The sequence below is a fragment of the Necator americanus genome, chromosome X (genome assembly GCF_031761385.1).
Source record: "Necator americanus strain Aroian chromosome X, whole genome shotgun sequence".
NCBI lineage: Eukaryota > Metazoa > Nematoda > Chromadorea > Rhabditida > Ancylostomatidae > Necator > Necator americanus.
Window position 1 is genome coordinate 3,621,837 of NC_087376.1, and position 25,620 is coordinate 3,647,456.

Here is a 25,620-nt window from a genome sequence, read left to right on the forward strand (position 1 = left end):
GATTCATTAAACTCGTTAGTTTTGTTGTTTACCTGGTTGTTGTCATGTTCTCATAAGCTAAATCAAATTACGTGCACGACTAATTGCTAACTAATTGTCGGTATTCTGACCTAGGTTCTAATTTGCTTCGACCTCGAACGCTTTGTTCTACAGGCGAAATAAAAATTGATTCGAGTACTCGTTTAATCCGTGCATTGATTATATTTTCAAATTAATTAAGTTGGAAATCATATCAACTTATTACAGGAGAAATACATGTAACCACAAAACAAGTTGGAGCTTCTCTACATGAGACTAAATATATGAAGAGTTATAGTGGAAGAATTATACTAAAATCACAAAAGAGCCTATGATTGGCGAAATCAGAGAGTGGAGTCATGAATGTTCTAGAAATCGAACTCGCCTAGATCTCATGTTGCGATTCGATGGATGTTTTTTGTGACCTGTTCCGATATCTTATTCAGAGCTAGTAATGGTGAAGTCTTCATTGGGAGATATGCAGTATTTCTTAGTGTGATAAGTAGTGTGTTAAATTATCCTTTCCTGGCACAGAATCCGAGAGAATTGAAATTTTCTGCTGTAGGCCAGTCGTGCCTCGCGAGTGATCACATGAACCGGTCGATCCGACGGTGATCCATCTCTCCCACTGGTTCTTATTTCTTGTGAATTTTTCCGTTTTGAGTTTTCCGTACTTCTACAGCTCAAATGGCTCAGCAGTGGAGTTTCTTCCCTTCGAAAATCCTCTCTGTTTGTATCCTACAGTTTACTCTTGCACGTAATCGCGCTTAGAAAAAAGTTCAGATCCTGGAATGGTGTTCTTGAAAAGAGATTTGTTTCGTTTACACAAAATTCGTATTAAGAGGTGATGGTAAACAAGATTTGAGTGATATTAATGGTGCCTTTTTTTCGTCCGTTTGATGAACTCGATCTTAATAGTCGGGCATGGACCATATGAGGATTTCAAGTAGAATTGGAAGGATAGGAGTTTTTTGGCTTCTTTGTGTATATTACTGTAATATTATATATTATATATTATATACTAGGATTAGCCGTAATAATAAGATTTTTGGTGACCAACGAATAAGTAGAAAAGGTTGGAAAAGACATTTGTCATAGTCAGGTACAGTGAACTGATGCTGGGTGTAGCTGCGCAAGTGGCTGCGCTCGAAGTTGTGGATCTAGCGGCTAGGATCTAGCCGGGGCCTAGGTCGCTTCACGTGGACTGCAGCGAGGAGTGGTGGTAACGAGGGTCCTGCCTCGATCGCAGCCGGCTACGCTCCACCGCACCGCTTCGAACGCAGCCGCCTGCATCGAGCTTCAAGGCGTTTCGACCCGACTACAGTAAGGTTGGCTGGCTAAACGTGGGCAAATGTGCCGCTTTAGGTACGGTGGCAGTGTTGACCCAAACACGTACGTGCACCGTTATTGGAAGAATTTTATGGAATAGCCAATGAAGACTATGGAGTATAAATGCGTCCAGTGGTATGTCTATATATATCGAACATTTTCACTGAAGCTTTTATCACTTATAGCTTGATGCGAGGTTTCTATCGCTTTCTAACAGATAAACTAATCTCATTGTGTTCAAGCGCAGACGAACTGCTTGTTCACGATCTTCTTCACGTACGGTGCACAGCAACTTGTTCTGGGGAACGTACACACCGGAGATCCGCATGCTTGATTCATTTTGAATGCTCCTCTGAAGTAGGTAATGATTATTAAGGGAATTATACTTGCCCAAGGAACATATTACAATATCGCTGATGTTTTTTTAGGTCCCAGTGAAATTCTAGCAAGTTCAAAACTGAACTGTGAATAGTTTGACAATGAACTTACGGACACTGACAACCGGATGGCCAACAGTAACGATATGCAGGTATTACTCCACACATTCCACAAGTATCATTACATGTAGCACTGGTTTCTGTCTTCCATTCGGTCCATGTACCCGGGCATTGTATAGGCTAAACTTAGGATGGATGTTTCAATTTAGTTAAGAGCAAAAATGCTGAAACAAGGTGTACAGGATTTGGTTGGCAGAAATTGGCTCCATCATAACCAACAGCTGGATAACCTGTACAACATGCTGGACTAGTAGTACATGCTGCTTGTCCACATGCCTTTGTTTCCTTTGTATCCCCTCTGAAATATTAATATGTCATCTATCAAGTGAGTGAAGAGGTAAAAAATGAACTCACATGCACGAACAACCGTATGGTTGTGATGCACATGTACGATTACGTGATTGTGTACCGCAAAGACCACAATCCGAGGTGCATTTTGTCCATTCGGTCCATTCATTCCACAAACCTTTCTTCTCTAAACATAAGTCAGTGTTTTTTTTTGTGGATGTTTGCCCTTATGAATATAAAATTCGGGACGAATTCCTTTTAAACACTCTGTAAACAAAGCTCCACAAAGTTCACCGGGATCACAGCAAGTGGTCTGCTCCGGGTTGAACGCTGGCTCAACTGGAAGAGGTCCACAGTAGAAAGTCTTCGTAACGGTATCAGCTTTTTTTGCGAAACCAGGACAGCACGATGTTCTCGGGAATAAACAAACAGTTGTCCCGCAAATTTGGTCTTGTACAGCATCACCTCTATAAATTAGAGAACTTCCTAAAGTATAATTGAGTGATGAGTGATGTTATTTTTGTATTATAAGCAACTAACGTGCATGAACATCCGTATTGTAATGAAAGACATTTCCGGGATCGAACTTGTGTGCCACAGGAACCACAGGTATCGTTACATGGAACAGTTATGCTCCATTCACCCCATATACCTGAGAAAAAGTTAGAAATTAATGTCTCAGCATCCTAATAAAAACTTTCTTTGATAAATTTGAATTTAGTTGTAGGATAAGGTTTAGCGTTAAGTCCACGGTTCAACCTGACATGTACATGGAAATGATTACTGCTGCATGCTCCTATTACTCTAATTCTACTTCTACGAGCAGTTATGGACTTCTGGGATTTTGTTTCAATCTTTTGCGTTGACATAATGGTTTGAGGAAGTGTGTTAAAGTGTCACCTTTTGTTGGACAACAATTCACCCCACAGGTGTTTATATATGGTGGATCTGCAGGAAGGGCTGGCTGAAATGTTAATTTAAGGTTATTAAGCCGACATGCTGCTGCAAATTCTTTATAGATCAATAATTTATGGTTAAACTATAGAAAAAGATACTTGCGGTCCACAAGCGTGTCTTCCATTGATGACCGTTGACTCAAAACCAGGACAGCAGGATAAACGAGGGAAATAGCAAACATCGATGTTACATGGAGCCGTAACCGTGCTTTCTCCACTGTGAATTTTTAAGGATGGAATTTAAATCTCTTCAGAACTTCTGTTAGCCATCGAGACTCACTTGCACGGACAGCCATCGGCAGCGGAAAGGCATGTCCTCGTTTTTGTAAGGTTTCCACATGAACCGCAATAATCGGAGCACTGATTAGGAGTCTGAGTCCATTCTGACCATATTCCATTGTCTGGGCAACATGTACTGTTACAGTATGGATCGTAAGGTGCCAGCGGTGTAGTATAGTTGGGCTGTAATTAAAGCTTTCGACTTTAAACACTGCGTTTAGGGCTGCCAACCAAGGGGAAGTGGTATGGCTGCGCAAAGTTAAGGAAAGACTTTGTATCTGCTGATAAGTCTACCCTTCACACCAGGTCATCGGAGCTTCAATAAGTCATGGAAGCATAAGTGGAAGTGTTTAACGAAGATGAAAATTTTCGAAAAATATGGGAATATTTTGCTTGTTAGGTCACGAAATTTTGTTAATGGCATCACACCACGAATCTGGGATGGTGCAGATTTCAGGTGTAGAGTTCCTAAACGGGTCGTACATTATGGAGAGGAGGGTGATTCCGTCCATTTCTTCCTAACTGCCGTAAAAAATACGGCCCGGAAGATGCGGCGCATGCACAAGGCTGGCGCGCTCCAATCGAACTACTTGTAGAAAATAGCGCGCCGGAACGCTCAAAGTCGTATCTTCAGGGGCCGTTTTTTTTTACGGCACTTAGGAAGAAATAGACAGAATCACCCTTCTCTCCATAATCTACGACTCCGTATAGGCATAACCCACCTAAGACCCGCACCACCCCAGATTCGTGGAGTGATGACTTTAATCCTTGGCAATGCTTGTAAACTGAGCCCCACTTCTCCATGGAAACCAATTTTTGTTTCAAAATTAGACGGTGCGCTTAATAAGAGGGGTAATGAAATTGCTAAAGGATTGCTACTGATAACGGTGTATTTACTACTTAGAGTTAAATTAATTACTTAGTTGGTCCTAGAGTTAAAAAAGGATTTGTGATGCGGTTCCAACAATGATGGGACCTCAACATAATTGAAAACATCATTCAAAAGATATTTTTAGAACAATAATTTATGAAAAGCATATGTCCTCTAACAATAAACTCGAATATACATGAGTAGTTGTCTTCGCTGTGTTATCTCAGCTTATCCTTACCCTGCGACTTCAGGGCTAGAAATTATCTGCTAGTTACCAGTCATTCTTGTATCTATCGATCAAAATTTAGCATCAACCGTGATTGTGACTCAGAAATACGAATAACTAGTAACCTTTACGTAGTTAAGCGAATCTTGTGAAACCTTGGGACCTTGATAACCGAACTTTGAGACTTTTTAATTGTATGAGAATACCGTAATGTCCGGATATGGTAAAAACTTACTCTGTAATTTGTGGAAATGGGAACTGTGTTTACCTGAGGCCCACATGCATGCTTGCCATCGATAACCGTCGAAGAGTAAGGTGTACAGCAAGAATTTCTTGGGAAGTAACAGACGCCAATATTGCAGTTTTTCTCTCGAGATGATGGGCCTCTGATTTTGATTTATATTGGATATGGTAAAAACTTACTTCATTCAACTATTTTCCAAATATGAAAGTAATTAAAAAGGCGTCGTGAATTATAACTCATAGTTGTTAGTAGCTATCAAAGTAGCTGTCAAATTATTGTCATATTACAGCTAAAAATTACACTAACTGGTACGATCGGTTGGAAATGACAATTGCAAATGACAAAAGCGGTGGCAGGGTAGTAAATTTCTAAGCACTGCACCTTGTTTGGATCTCACCTGCATGCACAACCATTTGCCTCTGTTAAACATGTACGCTTTTGAGTAACTTGGGCACAAGAACCGCATGTGTCGCCACAAGCTCCACCTTCTGTCCATTCTGACCAGTAACCTCCAGTAGTTGGACAACATGTCCAGCAGAGATCGGATGGTGGTGGACTGTTGTCATCCTCAACAAATTTTAATATTTTTATCGTTTTCTTAACATAAGAAACTGGTTCTTGCCTGTTTTGAGCACTCAAAAGTCATCTGTGCGGATACGACTTTTGTGCGATTTCCACAACACGATGCGCGAGGGTAAAGGCACGGCGTTGGCGAACATTCTGCGGTCTTTGTGCTAGGACCTCTTAAGAATAATGATAAAAGTAGTATCCTTGCTCAAAGTAATGAAATATGTGGTGAAATTCTTGAAAAGATAATCTCTAGTTGACTTACGAGCAGGGACATCCAAATTGTTCAGATATGCAGCCTCGTTTGCGTGTTGTTGTTCCACAGTATCCACATACATCGGAACAAGTATCACCAGTGGACCATTCACTCCAAACCCCTCCAATGGCACAACAAGTCGAGTTTTCGCATTTCGGCAGTTCAGCAACGACTGGTGGGGTCACCTTTATTAATCAGTTCGCAAGAATAATTCTTGAAACATGTGAAAAGATAGTGAAGATATTTTCTGTCTCACCAATGGGCCACAAATCTTTATGCCATTCTGATCAGTCTCACTGAATCCAGAGCAACATCTCTCAGTAGAATTCGTGCACGGTGCGGTGTTACAGATCGTGCTCATTTCATCAGGTCCACTAGATTTAGAAATTAGATCCAAGAAAAATTGGTAACACAAAGATATCGTTTAAAATGAGCTTCTCATTCGGATGAACAATGAAAATAACCTAGACTATCTGGACTATGCAAAACGAAGAGATCAGAGTATAAGAGCTGAACTATTACGTGCAGATGCATCCGTTCTCATTGTTACATGTCCTGGTCTTCCTCTGGAACTCACATGATCCACAGGATGTTGTATTGCACGGAGTCACAATCTACAAATCTATTCCTCTATCCTTTTCTCGTATGCTGTTTTTTTTCCAAAGCTACTTGTAAAAATCGGAATTGACTCACCGTCCATTCGCTCCACGTAGCCATCACCACACAGCTCTGAGTCTCAATATCATTTCCGGAACACGAACAACCATAAGAGTCTGAGGCACATGTGCGAGTTCTTGTCGTTGTCCCGCACTAAAACCCTCATATTAATGCAGAAAAGAGTTTGACGATAGAACATCAAAATGATAAAATCACTTTGAAGCACCCAGCTCCTGCACAAGCGCTCCATTCTTTCCATTCGGACCAAAACCCGTTTGTAGGACAGCATGTTGTGTCAAGAGGAGGTTCAGTAATGTTCGGCTAAAATATTGTAGTTTATCAGAAGCATATATCATGTTAACGAAATGAATTACAATTTTTACGAGGTCCAAGAAATGAAATGAGAGGTATTGGTATTGGTAAACAAAAATACTGGAAAAAAATTAGACAGTGCAAGAGAAGACACCTGAGGGGAAGTTAAGGAATCTCATCGCGAGTATTTTAAAACAGGTACCATCGTCTGGTATTAAAAGTCGCTCGCACAAACGTTGATATAATCTCTGCTCTATGACGAAGAAGCTGTGCCTCATACAGTTCGTAGCTGTGGAGAAAAATAATTTTTGTTCGTCTACCGCTTGAGGCAGTGTTGGATCAACAGTGTCGTTTGTGATTTCCTAATTTTACCTCCTTAAGCAATACACTAAGGATTATAGAATAGACAGTGGAAAAGATATTGATGACAACGGCAAATAGTTTGCATTTTAATTCTACTCACTTGTGGACCGCAAGCGTGTTTCCCATTAATCACAGTTGAAGCGTAAGGAGCGCAGCATGATAGCCTCGGGAAGAAACAAACACCAATATTGCAGTTCTCGACTTTGACATCGCTTCCACTAAAAATGAGCAACACTTGCAAAGATGTTTAATGAAAACCAGTTATTTCAGCTACACCCCTTCAGGCGAAGAAATCATATCTACTGATTGTTGACCAACTTACGAACAACCACTGTCAAAAGCTTTCAACTGAGTAACTGCTACGCATCTGCCGCAAAACACGCTTCTCTTTGTACGACACTCTTTTCATCTTCCTACTGCCCTGCTTCAGCCAAAGGCGGTCACCCGGATAAGGATAATTGGTTACTACTAAAACACTAACTGCTAACGATTATTCAAATGACATAAAATTGAGGGGAAACAATTCTGACTGAATCGAATCCAAAATTAGAAGGAAAACAGAATTAACATATGTCCCTACACTGATAAGAGGAATTCGCTTCTGAAAAAGAAAGAAAAACTTTTAAAGTTGTGCGGCTCGAAAAATCATTAAACCTTAGGTGGGACCGTCAGCAAAGGATAGAATAGCTAGAGGAGGGGGACATTTCCATCGAAAAAAAATAGTTTTCCAATAAAATAAAGAGAACGTGGTTTAAAAAAAACCTACGTGCATGGACATCCCAAGTCTCCGGTAAGACAACTGCGACGATAAACCAGCTGAGCACATGAACCGCAAGTGTCCGAACATTTTTGGGTGGTTGCCCAAGCACTCCAGATACCTGTCGAAGGGCAGCATTGCGACGGACGAGAGGACGAAGTAGATCCAGGTGTAGTTGCAATAGTTTGGACCGTAGTTGTTGAAGGCAGAAGTGTGGATGTAGATCTCGGTACTGTGGTCGTTGAAGTAGGCACCGTGGTTGTGGAGGTTGGAACCGTCGTAGTCGAGGTCGGCACTGTGGTCGTTGAAGTAGCTGCTGTGGTTGTAGAGGTCGGTACAGTCGTTGTGGAAGTAGGCACCGTAGTTGTGGAGGTTGGAACCGTCGTAGTCGAGGAAGGCGCGGTGGTAGTGCTGGACGGCAGAGTTGTAGTCGAGGTCGGCACTGTAGTTGTAGATGTCGGTACTGTGGTCGTGCTGGTTGGCACAGTTGTTGTAGATGTCGGCACTGTCGTCGTTGAAGTAGGCACCGTGGTTGTAGAGGTCGGAACAGTTGTCGTGGAAGTAGGCACCGTGGTTGTGGAGGTCGGAACAGTTGTTGTGGAAGTAGGCACTGTAGTTGTGGAAGTAGGCACCGTGGTTGTAGAGGTCGGTACTGTTGTTGTGGAAGTAGGCACCGTGGTTGTAGAGGTTGGAACCGTCGTAGTCGAGGTCGGCACTGTGGTCGTTGAAGTAGCTGCTGTGGTTGTAGAGGTCGGTACAGTTGTTGTGGAAGTAGGCACCGTGGTTGTGGAAGTAGGCACCGTGGTTGTAGAGGTCGGTACTGTTGTTGTGGAAGTAGGCACTGTAGTTGTGGAAGTAGGCACCGTGGTTGTAGAGGTCGGTACTGTTGTTGTGGAAGTAGGCACCGTGGTTGTGGAGGTCGGAACAGTTGTTGTGGAAGTAGGCACTGTAGTTGTGGAAGTAGGCACCGTGGTTGTAGAGGAGTAGGACGTTTGTAGAGGTTGTTGTTGTGGAAGTAGGCACCGTGGTTGTAGAGGTCGGTACTGTTGTTGTGGAAGTAGGCACTGTAGTTGTGGAAGTAGGCACCGTGGTTGTAGAGGTCGGTACTGTTGTTGTGGAAGTAGGCACTGTAGTTGTGGAAGTAGGCACCGTGGTTGTAGAGGTCGGTACTGTTGTTGTGGAAGTAGGCACCGTGGTTGTAGAGGTCGGAACAGTTGTTGTGGAAGTAGGCACTGTAGTTGTGGAAGTAGGCACCGTGGTTGTAGAGGTCGGTACAGTTGTTGTGGAAGTAGGCACCGTGGTTGTGGAGGTAGGTGTGGAAGTAGGCACTGTAGTTGTGGAAGTAGGCACCGTGGTTGTAGAGGTCGGTACTGTTGTTGTGGAAGTAGGCACCGTGGTTGTAGAGGTCGGTACAGTTGTTGTGGAAGTAGGCACCGTGGTTGTGGAGGTTGGAACCGTCGTAGTTGAAGTAGGCACCGTGGTCGTGCTGGTTGGCACAGTTGTTGTAGATGTCGGCACTGTCGTCGTTGAAGTAGGCACCGTGGTTGTAGAGGTCGGTACTGTTGTTGTGGAAGTAGGCACCGTGGTTGTAGAGGTTGGAACCGTGGTCGTTGAAGTAGGCACTGTGGTTGTGGAAGTAGGCACCGTGGTTGTAGAGGTCGGTACAGTTGTTGTGGAAGTAGGCACCGTGGTTGTAGAGGTCGGTACAGTTGTTGTGGAAGTAGGCACCGTGGTTGTAGAGGTAGGTACAGTTGTCGTGGAAGTAGGCACCGTGGTTGTGGAGGTAGGTACTGTTGTTGTGGAAGTAGGCACTGTCGTTGTGGAAGTAGGCACCGTGGTTGTAGAGGTCGGAACAGTTGTCGTGGAAGTAGGCACCGTGGTTGTGGAGGTTGGAACCGTCGTAGTCGAGGTCGGCACTGTGGTCGTTGAAGTAGGCACCGTGGTTGTGAGAGTCGGCACAGTTGTTGTGGAAGTAGGCACTGTGGTTGTAGAAGTTGGAACCGTCGTAGTCGAAGTCGGTACTGTGGTGGTTGAAGTAGGCACAGTGGTTGTTGAAGTAGGCACTGTGGTTGTGGAAGTAGGCACCGTGGTTGTAGAGAGTAGGTACAGTTGTTGTGGAAGTAGGCACCGTGGTTGTGGAGAGTTGGAACCGTTGTTGTAGAAGTCGGCACTGTGGTCGTTAGATGTCGGCACTGTGGTCGTTGAAGTAGGCACTGTGGTGGTTGAAGTAGGTACCGTGGTTGTGGAGATTGGAACCGTTGTAGTCGAGGTCGGTACAATTGTTGTAGAAGTAGGCACCGTGGTGGTTGAAGTTTTGGTCGGCACGTGTTGTGAAGTACCGTTTGTGGGTTAGAGGTCGGCACTGTGGTCGTTGAAGTAGCTGCTGTGGTTGTAGAGGTCGGTACAGTTGTTGTGGAAGTAGGCACCGTGGTTGTAGAGGTCGGTACAGTTGTTGTGGAAGTAGGCACCGTGGTTGTAGAGGTAGGTACAGTTGTTGTGGAAGTAGGCACTGTAGTTGTGGAAGTAGGCACCGTGGTTGTAGAGGTCGGTACTGTTGTTGTGGAAGTAGGCACTGTAGTTGTAGAAGTAGGCACCGTGGTTGTAGAGGTCGGTACTGTTGTTGTGGAAGTAGGCACCGTGGTTGTAGAGGTCGGAACAGTTGTCGTGGAAGTAGGCACCGTGGTTGTGGAGGTCGGAACAGTTGTTGTGGAAGTAGGCACTGTAGTTGTGGAAGTAGGCACCGTGGTTGTAGAGGTCGGTACTGTTGTTGTGGAAGTAGGCACCGTGGTTGTAGAGGTCGGTACTGTTGTTGTGGAAGTAGGCACCGTGGTTGTGGAAGTAGGCACCGTGGTTGTAGAGGTCGGTACTGTTGTTGTGGAAGTAGGCACCGTGGTTGTAGAGGTGGGTACAGTTGTTGTAGAGGTAGGTACAATTGTTGTGGAAGTAGGCACCGTGGTTGTAGAGGTCGGTACTGTTGTCGTGGAAGTAGGCACCGTGGTTGTGGAGGTCGGAACTGTGGTCGTGTAGTAGGCACCGTGGTTGTAGAAGTGGTGGAAGTCGGCACTGTGGTTGTGGAAGTAGGCACTGTGGTTGTAGAGGTCGGCACTGTGGTTGTGGAAGTAGGTACTGTGGTTGTGGAAGTAGGCACTGTTGTTGTGGAGGATGGAACAGTCGTGGTAGAGGTCGGCACTGTGGTCGTGAAGTAGGTGGCTGGTGTGTAGAGTCGGTACTGTGGTCGTGCTGGTTGGCACTGTTGTGGTAGAGGTCGGAACAGTTGTCGTTGAAGTAGGCACCGTAGTGGTTGAAGTAGGCACTGTGGTTGTAGAAGTTGGAACCGTCGTAGTGAGAGTCGGTGTTGTGGTCGTGCTGGTTGGCACAGTTGTTGTAGAAGTGGGCACCGTGGTGTGTCGTGTTGAAGTAGGCACTGTGGTTGTGGAAGTAGGCACTGTTGTAGAGGTCGGACAGTTGTGGAAGTAGGCACCGTGGTTGTGGAGGATGTGGTGAAGTAGGCAGTGGTTGTGGAAGTAGGCACCGTGGTTGTGGAGAGGTCGGAACGTCGTTGTAGAGGTCGGCACTGTAGTTGTGGAAGTAGGCACCGTGGTGGTTGAAGTAGGCAATGTGGTCGTTGAAGTAGGCACCGTGGTGGTTGAAGTAGGCACTGTGGTTGTGGAAGTAGGTACTGTGGTTGTGGAAGTTGGAACAGTGGCACTGTGTTGTGGAAGTAGGCACTGTAGTTGTGGTAGTAGGCACCGTGGTTGTAGAGGTCGGCACTGTGGTTGTTGAAGTAGGCACTGTGGTCGTTGAAGTAGGCACTGTGGTTGTAGAGGTCGGTACAGCTGTCGTGGAAGTAGGCACCGTGGTTGTGGAGGATGGAACAGTTGTCGTGGAAGTAGGCACCGTGGTTGTGGAGGATGGAACAGTCGTGGTAGAGGTCGGTACTGTGGTCGTGCTGGTAGGCACAGTTGTTGTAGATGTCGGCTTGTTGAAGTAGGCACCGTGGTTGTAGAGGTCGGCACAGTTGTTGTGGAAGTAGGCACTGTGGTTGTGGAAGTAGGCACTGTGGTTGTGGAAGTAGGCACTGTGGTTGTGGAAGTAGGCACCGTGGTTGTAGAGGTCGGCACTGTCGTCGTTGAAGTAGGCACTGTGGTTGTAGAAGAAGGCACCGTAGTGGTTGAAGTAGGCACTGTGGTTGTAGAAGTTGGAACCGTGGTTGTAGAGGTTGGAACCGTCGTAGTCGAGGTCGGCACTGTGGTCGTTGAAGTAGGCACCGTGGTTGTAGAAGTTGGAACCGTCGTAGTCGAAGTCGGTACTGTGGTTGTAGAAGTAGGCACTGTGTGTGAAGTCGGCACTGTCGTTGTTGAAGTAGGCACTGTGGTTGTAGAAGTAGGCACCGTGGTTGTAGAAGTTGGAACCGTCGTAGTCGAAGTCGGTACTGTGGTCGTTGAAGTAGGCACAGTGGTTGTTGAAGTAGGCACCGTGGTTGTGGAGGTTGGAACCGTCGTAGTCGAGGTCGGCACTGTGGTCGTGCTGGTTGGCACAGTTGTGGTAGACGTCGGCACTGTGGTCGTTGAAGAAGGCATCGTAGTGGTTGAAGTAGGCACTGTGGTTGTAGAAGAAGGCACCGTGGTCGTGATGTTGTCGTGGAAGTAGGCACCGTGGTTGTGGAGGTTGGACAGTCGTGGTAGGGTAGTGGTCGTGTGGTGGCACTGTGGTGTGCGTGGTAGTAGGCACTGTGGTTGTGGAAGTAGGCACCGTGGTTGTGGAAGTAGGCACCGTTGTTGTAGAAGTTGGCACCGTGGTGTGTAGTGAGGTCGGTACTGTGGTCGTGCTGGTTGGCACCGTGGTTGTAGAGGTCGGCACTGTGGTTGTGGAAGTAGGCACCGTGTTGTGGAAGTAGGCACTGTGTTGTAGAAGTGGAACTGTGGGCACTGTGGTCGTTGAAGTAGGCACTGTGGTTGTGGTGTAGATGTTGGAACCGTCGTAGTCGAGGTCGGTACTGTGGTCGTGCTGGTTGGCACAGTTGTTGTAGACGTCGGCACTGTGGTCGTTGAAGTAGGCACCGTGGTTGTAGAAGTAGGCACCGTGGTGGTTGAAGTAGGCAATGTGGTTGTGGAAGTAGGCACCGTGGTCGTTGAAGTAGGCACTGTGGTCGTTGAAGTAGGCACCGTGGTTGTAGAGGTTGGAACTGTCGTTGTGGAAGTGGTACTGTGGTCGTGTGGTTGGCACTGTTGTTGTAGAAGTAGGCACTGTGGTTGTGGAAGTAGGCACCGTGGTTGTGGAAGTAGGCACTGTGGTTGTGGAAGTAGGCACTGTGGTTGTGGAAGTAGGCACTGTGGTTGTGGAGGATGGAACAGTCGTGGTAGAGGTCGGCACTGTGGTCGTGCTGGTTGGCACAGTTGTTGTAGATGTCGGCACTGTCGTCGTTGAAGTAGGCACTGTGGTTGTGGAAGTAGGTACCGTGGTTGTGGAAGTAGGCACTGTGGTTGTGGAAGTAGGCACCGTGGTCGTGGAAGTAGGCACTGTGGTTGTAGAGGTCGGTACTGTTGTTGTGGAAGTAGGCACCGTGGTTGTAGAAGTTGGAACCGTCGTAGTCGAAGTCGGTACTGTGGTCGTGCTGGTTGGCACAGTTGTGGTAGACGTCGGCACTGTGGTCGTTGAAGTAGGCACTGTGGTTGTGGAAGTAGGCACCGTGGTTGTGGAAGTAGGCACCGTGGTTGTGGAAGTAGGCACTGTTGTTGTAGAAGTGGCACCGTGGTTGTAGAGTCGGCACTGTCGTCGTGAAGTGGCACGTGTGAAGTAGGCACCGTGGTTGTAGAGGTCGGCACTGTGGTTGTGGAAGTAGGCACCGTGGTTGTGGAAGTAGGCACCGTGGTTGTAAAGGTCGGTACTGTTGTTGTAGAAGTAGGCACCGTGGTTGTAGAGGTTGGTACTGTTGTTGTGGAAGTAGGCACAGTTGTGGTAGACGTCGGCACTGTGGTCGTTGAAGTAGGCACCGTGGTTGTGGAGGGACTGTGGTTGTGAAGTAGACACTGTGGTTGTGGAAGTAGGCACCGTGGTTGTAGAGGTCGGTACAGTTGTCGTGGAAGTAGGCACCGTGGTTGTAGAAGTTGGAACCGTCGTAGTCGAAGTCGGCACTGTGGTCGTGCTGGTTGGCACAGTTGTGGTAGACGTCGGCACTGTGGTCGTTGAAGTAGGCACTGTGGTGGTTGAAGTAGGTACCGTGGTTGTGGAGGTTGGAACCGTCGTAGTCGAGGTCGGTACTGTGGTCGTGCTGGTAGGCACCGTGGTGGTGGAAGTAGGCACTGTGGTTGTGGAAGTAGGTACTGTGGTTGTGGAAGTAGGCACTGTGGTTGTGGAAGTAGGCACCGTGGTTGTAGAGGTCGGCACTGTGGTCGTGGAAGTAGGCACCGTGGTTGTGGAGGATGGAACAGTCGTGGTAGAGGTCGGCACCGTGGTGGTTGAAGTAGGTACCGTGGTTGTGGAGGTTGGAACCGTCGTAGTCGAAGTCGGTACAGTTGTTGTAGAAGTAGGCACCGTGGTGGTTGAAGTAGGCACTGTGGTTGTGGAAGTAGGCACCGTGGTCGTTGAAGTAGGCACTGTTGTTGTGGAGGATGGAACCGTCGTGGTCGAGGTCGGCACTGTAGTTGTGGAAGTAGGCACTGTGGTTGTAGAAGTAGGCACTGTGGTTGTGGAAGTAGGCACCGTGGTTGTAGAGGTCGGTACTGTTGTTGTGGAAGTAGGCACCGTGGTTGTAGAGGTCGGTACTGTTGTTGTGGAAGAAGGCACTGTAGTTGTGGAAGTAGGCACCGTGGTTGTAGAGGTCGGTACTGTTGTTGTGGAAGTAGGCACCGTGGTTGTGGAAGTAGGCACCGTGGTTGTAGAGGTAGGCACTGTGGTTGTGGAAGTAGGCACCGTGGTTGTAGAGGACTGTTGTTGTGGAAGTAGGCACCGTGGTTGTAGAGGTCGGAACGTGTGTAGTTGGACTGTGGTCGTGTGGTAGGCACTGTGGTTGTAGAGGTCGGTACAGTTGTCGTGGAAGTAGGCACCGTGGTTGTGGAGGATGGAACAGTTGTCGTGGAAGTAGGCACCGTGGTTGAGTGGTGGAGGCACCGTGGTGTGAAGTAGGCACCGTGGTTGTGGAAGTAGGCACTGTGGTTGTGGAAGTAGGCACTGTGGTTGTAGAGGTGGCACTGTTGTTGTGGAAGTGGCACTGTGTGGTGAAGTGGCACCGTGGTTGTGAGGTTGGCACAGTTGTTGTGAGAAGTGGCACTGTGGTCGTAGAAGTAGGCACCGTGGTTGTGAGGTCGGTGGGTTGACATTGTGTGGAAGTGGCACTGTTGTGGAAGTAGGCACTGTAGTTGTAGATGTCGGCACTGTCGTCGTTGAAGTAGGCACCGTGGTTGTTGAAGTAGGCACTGTGGTTGTGGAAGTAGGCACTGTTGTTGTGGAGGATGGAACAGTCGTGGTAGAGGTCGGCACTGTCGTCGTTGAAGTAGGCACTGTGGTTGTAGAGGTCGGTACAGTTGTTGTGGAAGTAGGCACTGTGGTTGTGGTTGTGTGAGTGGCACGTGTTGTGGAAGTAGGCACCGTGGTTGTAGAGGTTGGTACCGTCGTTGTGAAGTCGGCACTGTGTGTAGTGGCACCGTGGTTGTGAGTGGCACAGTTGTTGTAGAAGTGGCACTGTGTCGTTGAAGTAGGCACCGTGGTTGTGGAAGTAGGCACCGTGGTTGTAGAAGTCGGCACTGTGTTGTGGAAGTAGGCACCGTGGTTGTAGAGGTGGGTACAGTTGTTGTAGACGTCGGCACTGTGGTCGTTGAAGTAGGCACTGTGTGTGTGGACGGTGGGTGGACGTGTGTGTGAAGTAGGCACCGTGGTTGTGGAGGTCGGAACAGTTCTTGTGGAAGTAGGCACTGTAGTTGTGGAAGTAGGCACCGTGGTTGTAGAGGTAGGGACAGTTGTTGTGGAAGTAGCTGCTGTGGTTGTAGAGGTCGGCACTGTGGTTGTGGAAGTAGGCACCGTGGTTGTGGAAGTAGGCACCGTGGTTGTGGAAGTCGGCACTGTTGTCGTGGAAGTGGCACCGTGGTTGTGAGTGGCACGTCGTGCGAGAGGCACCGTGTCGTGGAAGTTGGCACCGTTGTTGTAGACGTCGGCACTGTGGTCGTGAGTAGGCACGTGGTGTTGAAGTAGGCACCGTGGTTGTGAGGTTGGAACCGTCGTTGTGGAAGTAGGCACTGTGGTGGTGGAAGTAGGCACCGTGGTCGTTGAAGTAGGCACTGTGGTTGTAGAGGTCGGTACAGTTGTTGTGGAAGTAGGCACCGTGGTCGTTGAAGTAGGCACTGTTGTTGTGGAAGTAGGCACCGTGGTTGTGGAAGTTGGAACCGTCGTAGTCGAAGTCGGCACTGTGGTCGTGCTGGTTGGCACAGTTGTGGTAGACGTCGGCACTGTCGTCGTTGAAGTAGGCACTGTGGTTGTAGAAGTAGGTACGTGGTTGTGGAAGTAGGCACCGTGGTTGTGAGTGGTCGACTGTTGTTGTGGAAGTAGGTACCGTGGTTGTGGAAGTAGGCACTGTGGTTGTGGAAGTAGGTACAGTCGTTGTGGAAGTAGGCACCGTGGTTGTAGAGGTAGGTACGTGTGTGGAGTGGCACGTGTGTGAGGGTCGTGGAAGTAGGCACCGTGGTTGTGGAAGTAGGCACCGTTAGTTGAAGTGGCACTTTGTAAGTAGGCACCGTGGTTGTAGAGGTGGCACTGTGTTGTGGGTGGAAGTAGGCACTGTGTTGTGGAGGTGGCACTGTGTTGTGGAAGTGGCACTGTGGTCGTGAAGTAGGCACAGTTGTTGTAGAGTCGGCACTGTCGTCGTTGAAGTAGGCACCGTGGTTGTAGAGGTTGGAACCGTCGTAGTCGAAGTCGGTACTGTGGTCGTGCTGGTTGGCACAGTTGTGGTAGACGTCGGCACTGTCGTCGTTGAAGTAGGCACTGTGGTTGTGGAAGTAGGCACTGTGGTTGTGGAGGATGGAACAGTCGTGGTAGAGGTCGGCACTGTCGTCGTTGAAGTAGGCACAGTGTTGTGGAAGTCGGTACTGTGGTCGTGGAAGTAGGCACTGTGGTTGTGGATAGGCACGTGGTTGTAGAGTGGCTGTGTGGTTGGCACAGTTGTGGTAGACGTCGGCACTGTGGTTGTTGAAGTAGGCACTGTGGTTGTAGAAGTTGGAACCGTGGTTGTAGATGTTGGAACCGTCGTAGTCGAAGTCGGTACTGTGGTCGTGCTGGTTGGCACAGTTGTGGTAGACGTCGGCACTGTCGTCGTTGATGTAGGCACCGTGGTTGTGGAAGTAGGCACTGTGGTTGTGGAAGTAGGCACTGTGGTTGTGGAAGTAGGCACAGTTGTGGTAGACGTGGCACCGTGTGTGAAGGGGCACCGTGGTTGTAGAGTGGACCGTGTGTCGAAGTGGTACTGTGGTGTCGGTACAGTTGTTGTAGAGTCGGCACTGTGTCGTGAGTAGGCACCGTGGTTGTAGAGGTGGCACTGTTGTTGTGGAAGTAGGCACTGTGGTTGTGGGTGGACGTGTGTGGAGAGGCACGTGTGTGAAGTAGGCACCGGGGTGGTACTGTGTTGTGGAAGTAGGCACTGTGTGTGAAGTAGGCACCGTGGTTGTAGAGGTGGCACGTTGTGGTAGAGTCGGCACTGTGGTCGTTGAAGAAGGCACTGTTGTTGTAGAAGTAGGCACCGTGGTTGTAGAGGTTGGAACCGTCGTAGTCGAGGTCGGTACTGTGGTCGTGCTGGTTGGCACTGTTGTGGTAGATGTCGGCACTGTGGTCGTTGAAGTAGGCACTGTGGTTGTGGAAGTAGGCACCGTGGTCGTTGAAGTAGGCACTGTTGTTGTGGAAGTAGGCACCGTGGTTGTAAGTAGGACGTTGTTGTGGAAGTGGCACTGTGTTGTGAAGTAGGCACCGTACCGTGGTTGTAGAGGTCGGACCGTCGTGAGTGAAGTGAGGCACAGTTGTGGTAAATGTCGGCACTGTGGTCGTTGAAGAAGGCACCGTAGTGGTTGAAGTAGGCACTGTGGTTGTAGAAGTTGGAACCGTGGTTGTAGAAGTAGGCACTGTGTGTGGTGGTTGACGTTGTAGTGAGGTCGGCACTGTTGTTGTTGAAGTAGGCACCGTGGTTGTGGAAGTAGGCACCGTGGTTGTGGAGGTCGGCACTTGGTTGTGGAAGTAGGCACCGTGGTTGTAGAGGTTGGCACAGTTGTTGTGGAAGTAGGCACTGTGGTCGTTGAAGTAGACACCGTGGTTGTAGAAGTTGGAACCGTGGTTGTGGAAGTTGGACCGTCGTGTGAGTCGGCACTGTTCGTTGAGGCACTGTGTAGGCACCGTGGTTGTAGAAGTTGGAACCGTCGTAGTCGAAGTCGGTACTGTGGTCGTGCTGGTTGGCACAGTTGTGGTAGACGTCGGCACTGTGGTCGTTGAAGTAGGCACTGTGGTTGTGGAAGTAGGCACCGTGGTGGTGGAAGTAGGCACTGTGGTTGTGGAAGTAGGCACCGTGGTCGTTGAAGTAGGCACTGTTGTTGTGGAAGTAGGCACCGTGGTGGTTGAAGTAGGCACTGTGGTCGTTGAAGTAGGCACCGTGGTGGTGGAGGATGGAACCGTCGTGGTCGAAGTCGGCGCTGCGGTCGTACTGTGGTGTGAGGTGGCACTGTGGTTGTGGAAGTAGGCACCGTGGTTGTAGAAGTCGGCACTGTTGTTGTGGAAGTAGGCACCGTGGTTGTGGACGTGGTCGTGAAGTAGGCACAGTGGTTGTTGAAGTAGGCACCGTAGTGGTGGAGGTTGGAACCGTCGTAGTCGAGGAAGGCACGGTGGTCGTGCTGGACGGCACAGTTGTAGTCGAGGTCGGCACTGTCGTCGTTGAAGTAGGCACCGTGGTTGTAGAGGTCGGTACTGTTGTTGTGGAAGAAGGCACTGTGGTTGTGGAAGTAGGCACAGTTGTGGTAGACGTCGGCACTGTGGTCGTTGAAGTAGGCACTGTGGTGGTTGAAGTAGGCACCGTGGTTGTAGAAGTTGGAACCGTCGTAGTCGAAGTCGGTACTGTGGTCGTGCTGGTTGGCACAGTTGTGGTAGACGTCGGCACTGTCGTCGTTGAAGTAGGCACTGTGGTTGTGGAAGTAGTCACTGTGGTTGTGGAAGGAGGCACGGTGTGAGTGGCACTTGGTGTGTGTAAGTAGGCACTGTTGGAACCGTCGTAGTCGAAGTCGGTACTGTGGTCGTTGAAGTAGGCACCGTGGTTGTTGAAGTAGGCACTGTGGTCGTTGAAGTAGGCACTGTGGTGGTTGAAGTAGGTACCGTGGTTGTGGAGGTTGGAACCGTCGTAGTCGAAGTCGGTACTGTGGTCGTGCTGGTTGGCTGTAGAGTTGTGTGTAGTCGGCACTGTCGTCGTTGAAGTAGGCACCGTGGTTGTGGAAGTTGGCACCGTGGTTGTGGAAGTAGGCACTGTGGTTGTGAGGTGGCACAGTTGTGTAGAGTCGGCACTGTGGTCGTTGAAGTAGGCACAGTTGTGGTTGTAGAGTCGGCACTGTCGTCGTTGAAGTAGGCACTGTGGTTGTAGATGTTGGCACTGTGGTTGTAGAAGTTGGCACCGTGGTTGTAGAGTTGGACCGTCGAAGTCGGGCACTGTGGTGTGAAGTAGGCACCGTGGTTGTGAAGTGGCACCGTCGTAGTGGAAGTCGGCACTGTGGTCGTGCTGGTTGGCACAGTTGTGGTAGACGTCGGCACACTGGTAGTTGAAGAAGGCACCGTAGTGGTTGAAGTAGGCACTGTGGTTGTGAAGGCACTGTGTTGTGGAAGTAGGCACAGTTGTTGTAGATGTCGGCACTGTCGTCGTTGAAGTAGGCACTGTGGTTGTGGAAGTAGGCACTGTGGTTGTGGAGGATGGAACCGTCGTGGTCGAGGTCGGCACTGTGGTCGTGCTGGTTGGCACAGTTGTTGTAGACGTCGGCACTGTCGTCGTTGAAGTAGGCACCGTGGTTGTAGAGGCACTGTGGTTGTGGAAGTAGGCACTGTGGTTGTGGAAGTAGGCACTGTGGTTGTGGAAGTAGGCACCGTGGTTGTAGAGGTGTAGTGAGTCGGCACTGTGGTCGTGTGGTTGGCACCGTGGTTGTAGAGTGGCAGTGTGTGAACACTGTGGTTGTAGAGTTGGCACCGTCGTAGGAAGTCGGCACTGTGGTCGTGGAAGGTAGGCACAGTTGTGGTTGTGGAAGTCGGCACCGTGGTCGTTGAAGTAGGCAGTGGTTGAGTAGTTGAAGTAGGCACTGTGGTTGTAGATGTTGGAACCGTCGTAGTCGAAGTCGGTACTGTGGTCGTGCTGGTTGGCACAGTTGTGGTAGACGTCGGCACTGTCGTCGTTGATGTAGGCACCGTGGTTGTGGAAGTAGGCACTGTGGTTGTGGAAGTAGGCACTGTGGTTGTGGAAGTAGGCACAGTTGTGGTAGACGTCGGCACTGTGGTCGTTGAAGAAGGCACTGTGGTTGTAGAAGTTGGAACCGTGGTTGTAGATGTTGGAACCGTCGTAGTCGAAGTCGGTACTGTGGTCGTGCTGGTTGGCACAGTTGTGGTAGACGTCGGCACTGTCGTCGTTGATGTAGGCACCGTGGTTGTGGAAGTAGGCACTGTGGTTGTGGAAGTAGGCACTGTGGTTGTGGAAGTAGGCACTGTGGTTGTGGAAGTAGGCACTGTGGTTGTGGAAGTAGGCACTGTGGTTGTAGAGTCGGCACGTGTCGTTGAAGAGGCCTTGGTTGTGAAGTAGGCACCGTGGTTGTAGAGGTTGGAACCGTCGTAGTCGAAGTCGGTACTGTGGTCGTGCTGGTTGGCACAGTTGTGGTAGACGTCGGCACTGTCGTCGTTGAAGTAGGCACCGTGGTTGTGGAAGTAGGCACTGTGGTTGTGGAAGTAGGCACTGTGGTTGTGGAAGTAGGCACTGTGGTTGGCACAGTTGTGTTGGAAGTAGGCACTGTGGTTGTGGAGGTTGGAACCGTGGTCGGCAATGTTGTGTGAAGTCGGCACTGTGGTCGTTGAAGTAGGCACCGTGGTTGTAGAATGGCACCGTGGTTGTAGAATGTTGGAACCGTCGTAGTCGAAGTCGGTACCGTGGTCGTGGAAGTGCACTGTGGTGGTTGGCACAGTTGTGGTAGACGTCGGCACTGTCGTCGTTGAAGTAGGCACCGTGGTTGTGGAAGTAGGCACCGTGGTTGTGGGAAGTGTGTAGTGGTCGGAGGCACTGTCGTCGTTGATGTAGGCACCGTGGTTGTGGAAGTAGGCACTGTGGTTGTGGAAGTAGGCACTGTGGTTGTGGAAGTAGGCACTGTGGTTGTGGAAGTAGGCACTGTGGTTGTGGAAGTAGGCACAGTTGTGGTAGACGTCGGCACTGTCGTCGTTGAAGTAGGCACCGTGGTTGTGGAAGTAGGCACTGTGGTTGTAGAAGTTGGAAGCGTCGTAGTCGAAGTAGGCACCGTGGTGGGGAGTTGGACGTGTGGTCGCACTGCGTCGTTGAAGTGCACCGTTGTTGTAGACGGTCGGCACTGTCGTTGTTGAAGTAGGCACCGTGGTTGTAGAAGTAGGCACTGTGGTTGTGGAAGTAGGCACCGTGGTTGTGGAGGTTGGAACCGTTGTGGTGACGTGGCACTGTGGTCGTTGAAGGACGTGTGTAGAAGTAGGCACTGTGGTTGTGGAAGTAGGCACCGTGGTGTTAAGTAGGCACAGTGTGGTAGAGTGGCACCGTGTGGTTGAAGTAGGCACTGTGGTTGTAGAAGTTGGAACCGTCGTTGTCGAAGTCGGTACTGTGGTCGTGCTGGTTGGCACAGTTGTGGTAGACGTCGGCACTGTCGTCGTTGATGTAGGCACCGTGGTTGTGGAAGTAGGCACTGTGGTTGTGGAAGTAGGCACTGTGGTTGTAGAGGTTGGTACAGTTGTTGTGGAAGTAGGCACTGTCGTCGTTGAAGTAGGCACTGTCGTCGTTGAAGTAGGAACGGTGGTTGTTGAGGTTGGAACCGTCGTAGTCGAAGTCGGCACTGTGGTCGTGCTGGTTGGCACAGTTGTGGTAGACGTCGGCACTGTGGTCGTTGAAGTAGGCACCGTGGTGGTTGAAGTAGGCACCGTGGTGGTTGAAGTAGGCACCGTGGTTGTAGAAGTTGGAACAGTCGTAGTCGAAGTCGGCGCTGCGGTCGTGTTGGACGGCAAAGTCGTGGTAGAGGTCGGTACAGTCGTCGTTGAAGTAGGCACTGTGGTTGTAGAAGTTGGAACCGTGGTTGTAGATGTTGGAACCGTCGTAGTCGAAGTCGGTACTGTGGTCGTGCTGGTTGGCACAGTTGTGGTAGACGTCGGCACTGTCGTCGTTGAAGTAGGCACCGTGGTCGTTGAAGTAGGCACTGTGGTTGTGGAAGTAGGCACTGTGGTTGTGGAAGTAGGCACTGTGGTTGTGGAAGTAGGCACAGTTGTGGTAGACGTCGGCACTGTCGTCGTTGAAGTAGGCACTGTGGTTGTAGAAGTTGGAACCGTGGTTGTAGATGTTGGAACCGTCGTAGTCGAAGTCGGTACTGTGGTCGTGCTGGTTGGCACAGTTGTGGTAGACGTCGGCACTGTCGTCGTTGAAGTAGGCACTGTGGTTGTAGAAGTTGGAACCGTGGTTGTAGATGTTGGAACCGTCGTAGTCGAAGTCGGTACTGTGGTCGTGCTGGTTGGCACAGTTGTGGTAGACGTCGGCACTGTCGTCGTTGATGTAGGCACCGTGGTTGTGGAAGTAGGCACTGTGGTTGTGGAAGTAGGCACAGTTGTGGTAGACGTCGGCACTGTCGTCGTTGAAGTAGGCACTGTGGTGGTTGAAGTAGGCACAGTGGTGGTTGAAGTAGGCACCGTGGTTGTAGAAGTTGGAACCGTCGTAGTCGAAGTCGGTACTGTGGTCGTGCTGGTTGGCACAGTTGTGGTAGACGTCGGCACTGTCGTCGTTGATGTAGGCACTGTGGTTGTGGAAGTAGGCACTGTGGTTGTGGAAGGAGGCACTGTGGTTGTAGAGGTCGGTACAGTTGTTGTCGAAGTAGGCACTGTCGTCGTTGAAGTAGGAACGGTGGTTGTTGAGGTTGGAACCGTTGTAGTCGAGGTCGGCATTGTGGTCGTGCTGGACGGCACAGTTGTGGTAGAGGTTGGTACAGTTGTTGTAGAGGTCCTTACTGTCGTGGTTGAGGTAGGCGCAGTTGTGGTAGACGTCGGTACAGTTGTTGTGGAAGTAAGAACTGTGGTTGTAGAGGGCGGTACTGTTGTCGTTGACGTTGCTAGCGTTGTGGGAGGAATGATTGTCTCCACTGAAATTTTTCTTTTGTTGTTTGCGAAAAGGAAAACAGTTTGCATTTAGTATTGTTTGCTTCTCTATTTTTCACATTTTTTGAAGTCGAAATTATTTTACTATTGAATTCTCGTATTACCTTCGCAGGTGAATGCGTTTCCTATTGGTGCGAGATCAGGTGTTGGGGCTCCCCATCCATATTCTTCGCAAGCCAGTGTATGTGTGACTGAAAGGACGTCACCAAAGTCTCCGTTCAGCTAAAACTATCTTTGATTCTTCGGTATGATTTTTTCTCCGCTCTTCAGGTAGTATTGGTGAAATTGGTTGGAGCTGCTTACCATTGAGCCTTCGTCGTTTTGCGTATTTAATTCAATTGCTGCAAAACCTCCGCCAGTGCAGGTTATAGTCAGCTGAGGGCACGTATCGGAGCTGATTTCGAAATAAATATTGTTCGATACCGAGTAGCCGAATGCGGGTGGGCCATCCCCAATAACAGGCATTGCGCATCCACTAGCACATCCTTAACATGATTTGTGGTTGTAACACCATTTAAATTACCTTTTCATTACAGTGAATTCTGTTGATGTTTCGCCCACCTTGTCTCTGAAATACGTTAAATGTTAGAGCATTTATAATCCACATTATTAAACTGAGCACAATCGCCACTTTTTTTTACGTGGTTCACCTTTTGTCGATGCAGTGTTTTTCCTCCACCAGGGAGTTCCCAATTACTATATCCAGCTGGATGTATTGGTACGATGCTTACGTTGGTTCCTTGATGCTTGTTGTAGAGTGCTGTGAACTGTTTCAGTACTGTATCTCGATGCTGCAAATGTCATTATGTTAAGAGTAATGTAGTTTTCACATGCTATTTATTGTACACGTACTGTTTCGGCGCTCATAACCTCTAAACTCCAGGCATTGTTACTGCTATGTTGAGTGTGTGTCATTGACACAATTAGTAACGACAACAACAACAATGTGATAGGCCATTGTGATGCCATTTCACCCGTAAGTTCAAAATCCTGAAACTTTACATAATCGTCACCGAGTAATGGTGTATTTGTTTTCTTATGTGGCATAATGATGACGTGTGTATTAAAAATGTAACAAATAAATACGGAATGACAATGAGAACTGAGTTTCTTTGCATTTTACAGAGTTCAAGCACAGTTTTCAAAGTTGGATTGTATGAATGTATAGTTGGGTCAAAACGATATGAAGCACGGTGCAGTTGCGTAAGCGGCTGCACTCGAAGCGGCGCGGTGAATCGTAGCGGCGTGGGTCGTATGAGGATCCTTGCCACCGCCAGCCATCTCTGCAGTACGCCATAGTCCCATCTCGATTCCAACCGCTGTCCCCACCGTACCGCTTCGAGCGCAGCCGCTTACGCAACTGCACCGTGCTTCATGTCGTTTTATCCCGACTATATCAGAGCAGAGGAACAAATGAGTAAAGTCTTCTAGTGTAATTGTCTTATCATGCGCATGCTCGACAGCGCTAACTTTGCTGAATTCTAGCATTTTCTACCGCAATATGGTACAAGTATATAAGATAGAAAACTATAAAAAGGATAAAGGATAAAGTCACTGGCGTATCAATCCACTTAGGATGCGCCAACGCGTTTTACTGGAATTCGTAATCGTTGAGGTTTTTTGGAATGCGTGTTGGCCTATACAATGACTTGCGGGGGCCAGCCGGTGATCAAGTCAGTGTTTTTTTTTTGTCCTCCCAGACAGGTCTGATACCAATTTATCGACCCCGGAGGAATGAAAGGCTTAGTGAGCACTCCGATCGATCGTGCAGGAAGCGGAACCTCTTACCGCTAAACCACACACGCCCTTATAGAAAACTATTCATTATGAAATTTCGGACCAATAGGCCCCCTTATCCTTACCAGTAGATGTTTAACCGCAAGAACTGACTCTGACATTGGGCCTCTGATGAAGTACTGTTACTGTTTCTTTACTGCTTCCTCATATCCTCCAGAAAGGATGTATTTTGAGGTGGTGGGACCTTTGTTCAACCATGAAGTCGAGCTCAGGACGCTATCTGTTCACGTGTTTTATTATGTGTATAACAGAACTAAATAGTGAGAAAGATAGAATCATTTCTTGTGAAGTCGTTTTGAATAGCTTTTTTAATCTATGAGCTTCTTCAAAACGATCCATTCTGCGGTATTGCTAGCCATTCCTTTACTATGACATTTTCTCATCCTAATATTGTTGAGTTGGTCACAACATGGACTTGTGAATCAAAAATTAGCCTTCCCGAGATACAAGTAACTTCAAGGTAGTGCTTAAATGTTGGACTTTATTTTCTACTACGATTCTTTTTTGATGACACTAATGTTTCTTATAAAATGAGAGATAATTCGAATAAATAGCGATCATAATTTGTGGAGATAAAGCTACACATCCTAGACTGGTTAAAAGACATGATGTCCATTTGGATGCAAAGGTGTCAAATCTGAATTGAGAAGCAAAAAATGAGATAAATGCGATCAAAGTGAAGAATAGCACCAAAGAAACAAGTTCGGAAGAGTAGCTAAGCTCGGTTTTCGAGGTAAGTGGAAGAGATGAATAAAAGTTGTATGTCTCCGAAAATATGCAGTCGCATACGTTTAGTCCCTGAACCAACTTGAGCGCTATCAAGATAACAAAAATTTCAATCAAAAA

The 25,620-nt window shown here is 48.6% G+C and overlaps 2 protein-coding genes across 6 annotated transcripts; one reads left to right on the forward strand and one right to left on the reverse strand.

Moving 5' to 3' along the window:
* Positions 1–1,584: 1,584 nt before the first annotated feature.
* Positions 1,585–24,875, reverse strand: RB195_021399 (uncharacterized protein; the record flags this gene model as incomplete). Of its 3 annotated transcripts, XM_064208114.1 has the most annotated exons (19): positions 1,585–1,699; positions 1,837–1,964; positions 2,025–2,142; positions 2,199–2,319; positions 2,427–2,599; positions 2,673–2,784; positions 3,369–3,550; positions 5,106–5,275; positions 6,225–6,341; positions 6,405–6,509; positions 6,964–7,081; positions 7,626–8,747; positions 8,812–22,777; positions 23,082–23,199; positions 23,281–23,462; positions 23,539–23,545; positions 23,628–23,768; positions 23,830–23,967; positions 24,840–24,875. In XM_064208114.1, the coding sequence occupies 19 exons, from the start codon at positions 24,873–24,875 to the stop codon at positions 1,585–1,587; spliced, it is 17,169 nt and encodes a 5,722-aa protein (XP_064063995.1). The 3 variants fall into 3 exon arrangements, with proteins under 3 accessions (XP_064063995.1, XP_064063996.1, XP_064064000.1); XM_064208115.1 differs by lacking the exons at positions 1,585–1,699; positions 2,673–2,784; positions 6,225–6,341; ... (8 more) ...; positions 23,830–23,967; positions 24,840–24,875 and having other exon boundaries at positions 1,833–1,964; positions 5,170–5,274; XM_064208116.1 differs by lacking the exons at positions 1,585–1,699; positions 1,837–1,964; positions 2,025–2,142; ... (11 more) ...; positions 23,830–23,967; positions 24,840–24,875 and having other exon boundaries at positions 9,800–12,326; positions 12,394–22,777; positions 23,281–23,442.
* On the forward strand, positions 5,568–10,826 carry RB195_021400 (uncharacterized protein; the record flags this gene model as incomplete). 3 transcript variants are annotated; one of them, XM_064208119.1, is made up of 6 exons in its annotated part: positions 5,568–5,711; positions 7,738–8,538; positions 8,600–9,697; positions 9,782–9,968; positions 10,016–10,588; positions 10,648–10,826. In XM_064208119.1, 6 exons carry the CDS (start codon positions 5,568–5,570, stop codon positions 10,824–10,826), a joined length of 2,982 nt encoding a protein of 993 aa, XP_064063997.1. The 3 variants fall into 3 exon arrangements, with proteins under 3 accessions (XP_064063997.1, XP_064063999.1, XP_064063998.1); XM_064208118.1 differs by lacking the exons at positions 9,782–9,968; positions 10,016–10,588; positions 10,648–10,826 and having other exon boundaries at positions 8,600–9,151; positions 9,213–9,239; XM_064208117.1 differs by lacking the exons at positions 9,782–9,968; positions 10,016–10,588; positions 10,648–10,826 and having other exon boundaries at positions 8,600–9,781.
* Positions 24,876–25,620: the final 745 nt, after the last annotated feature.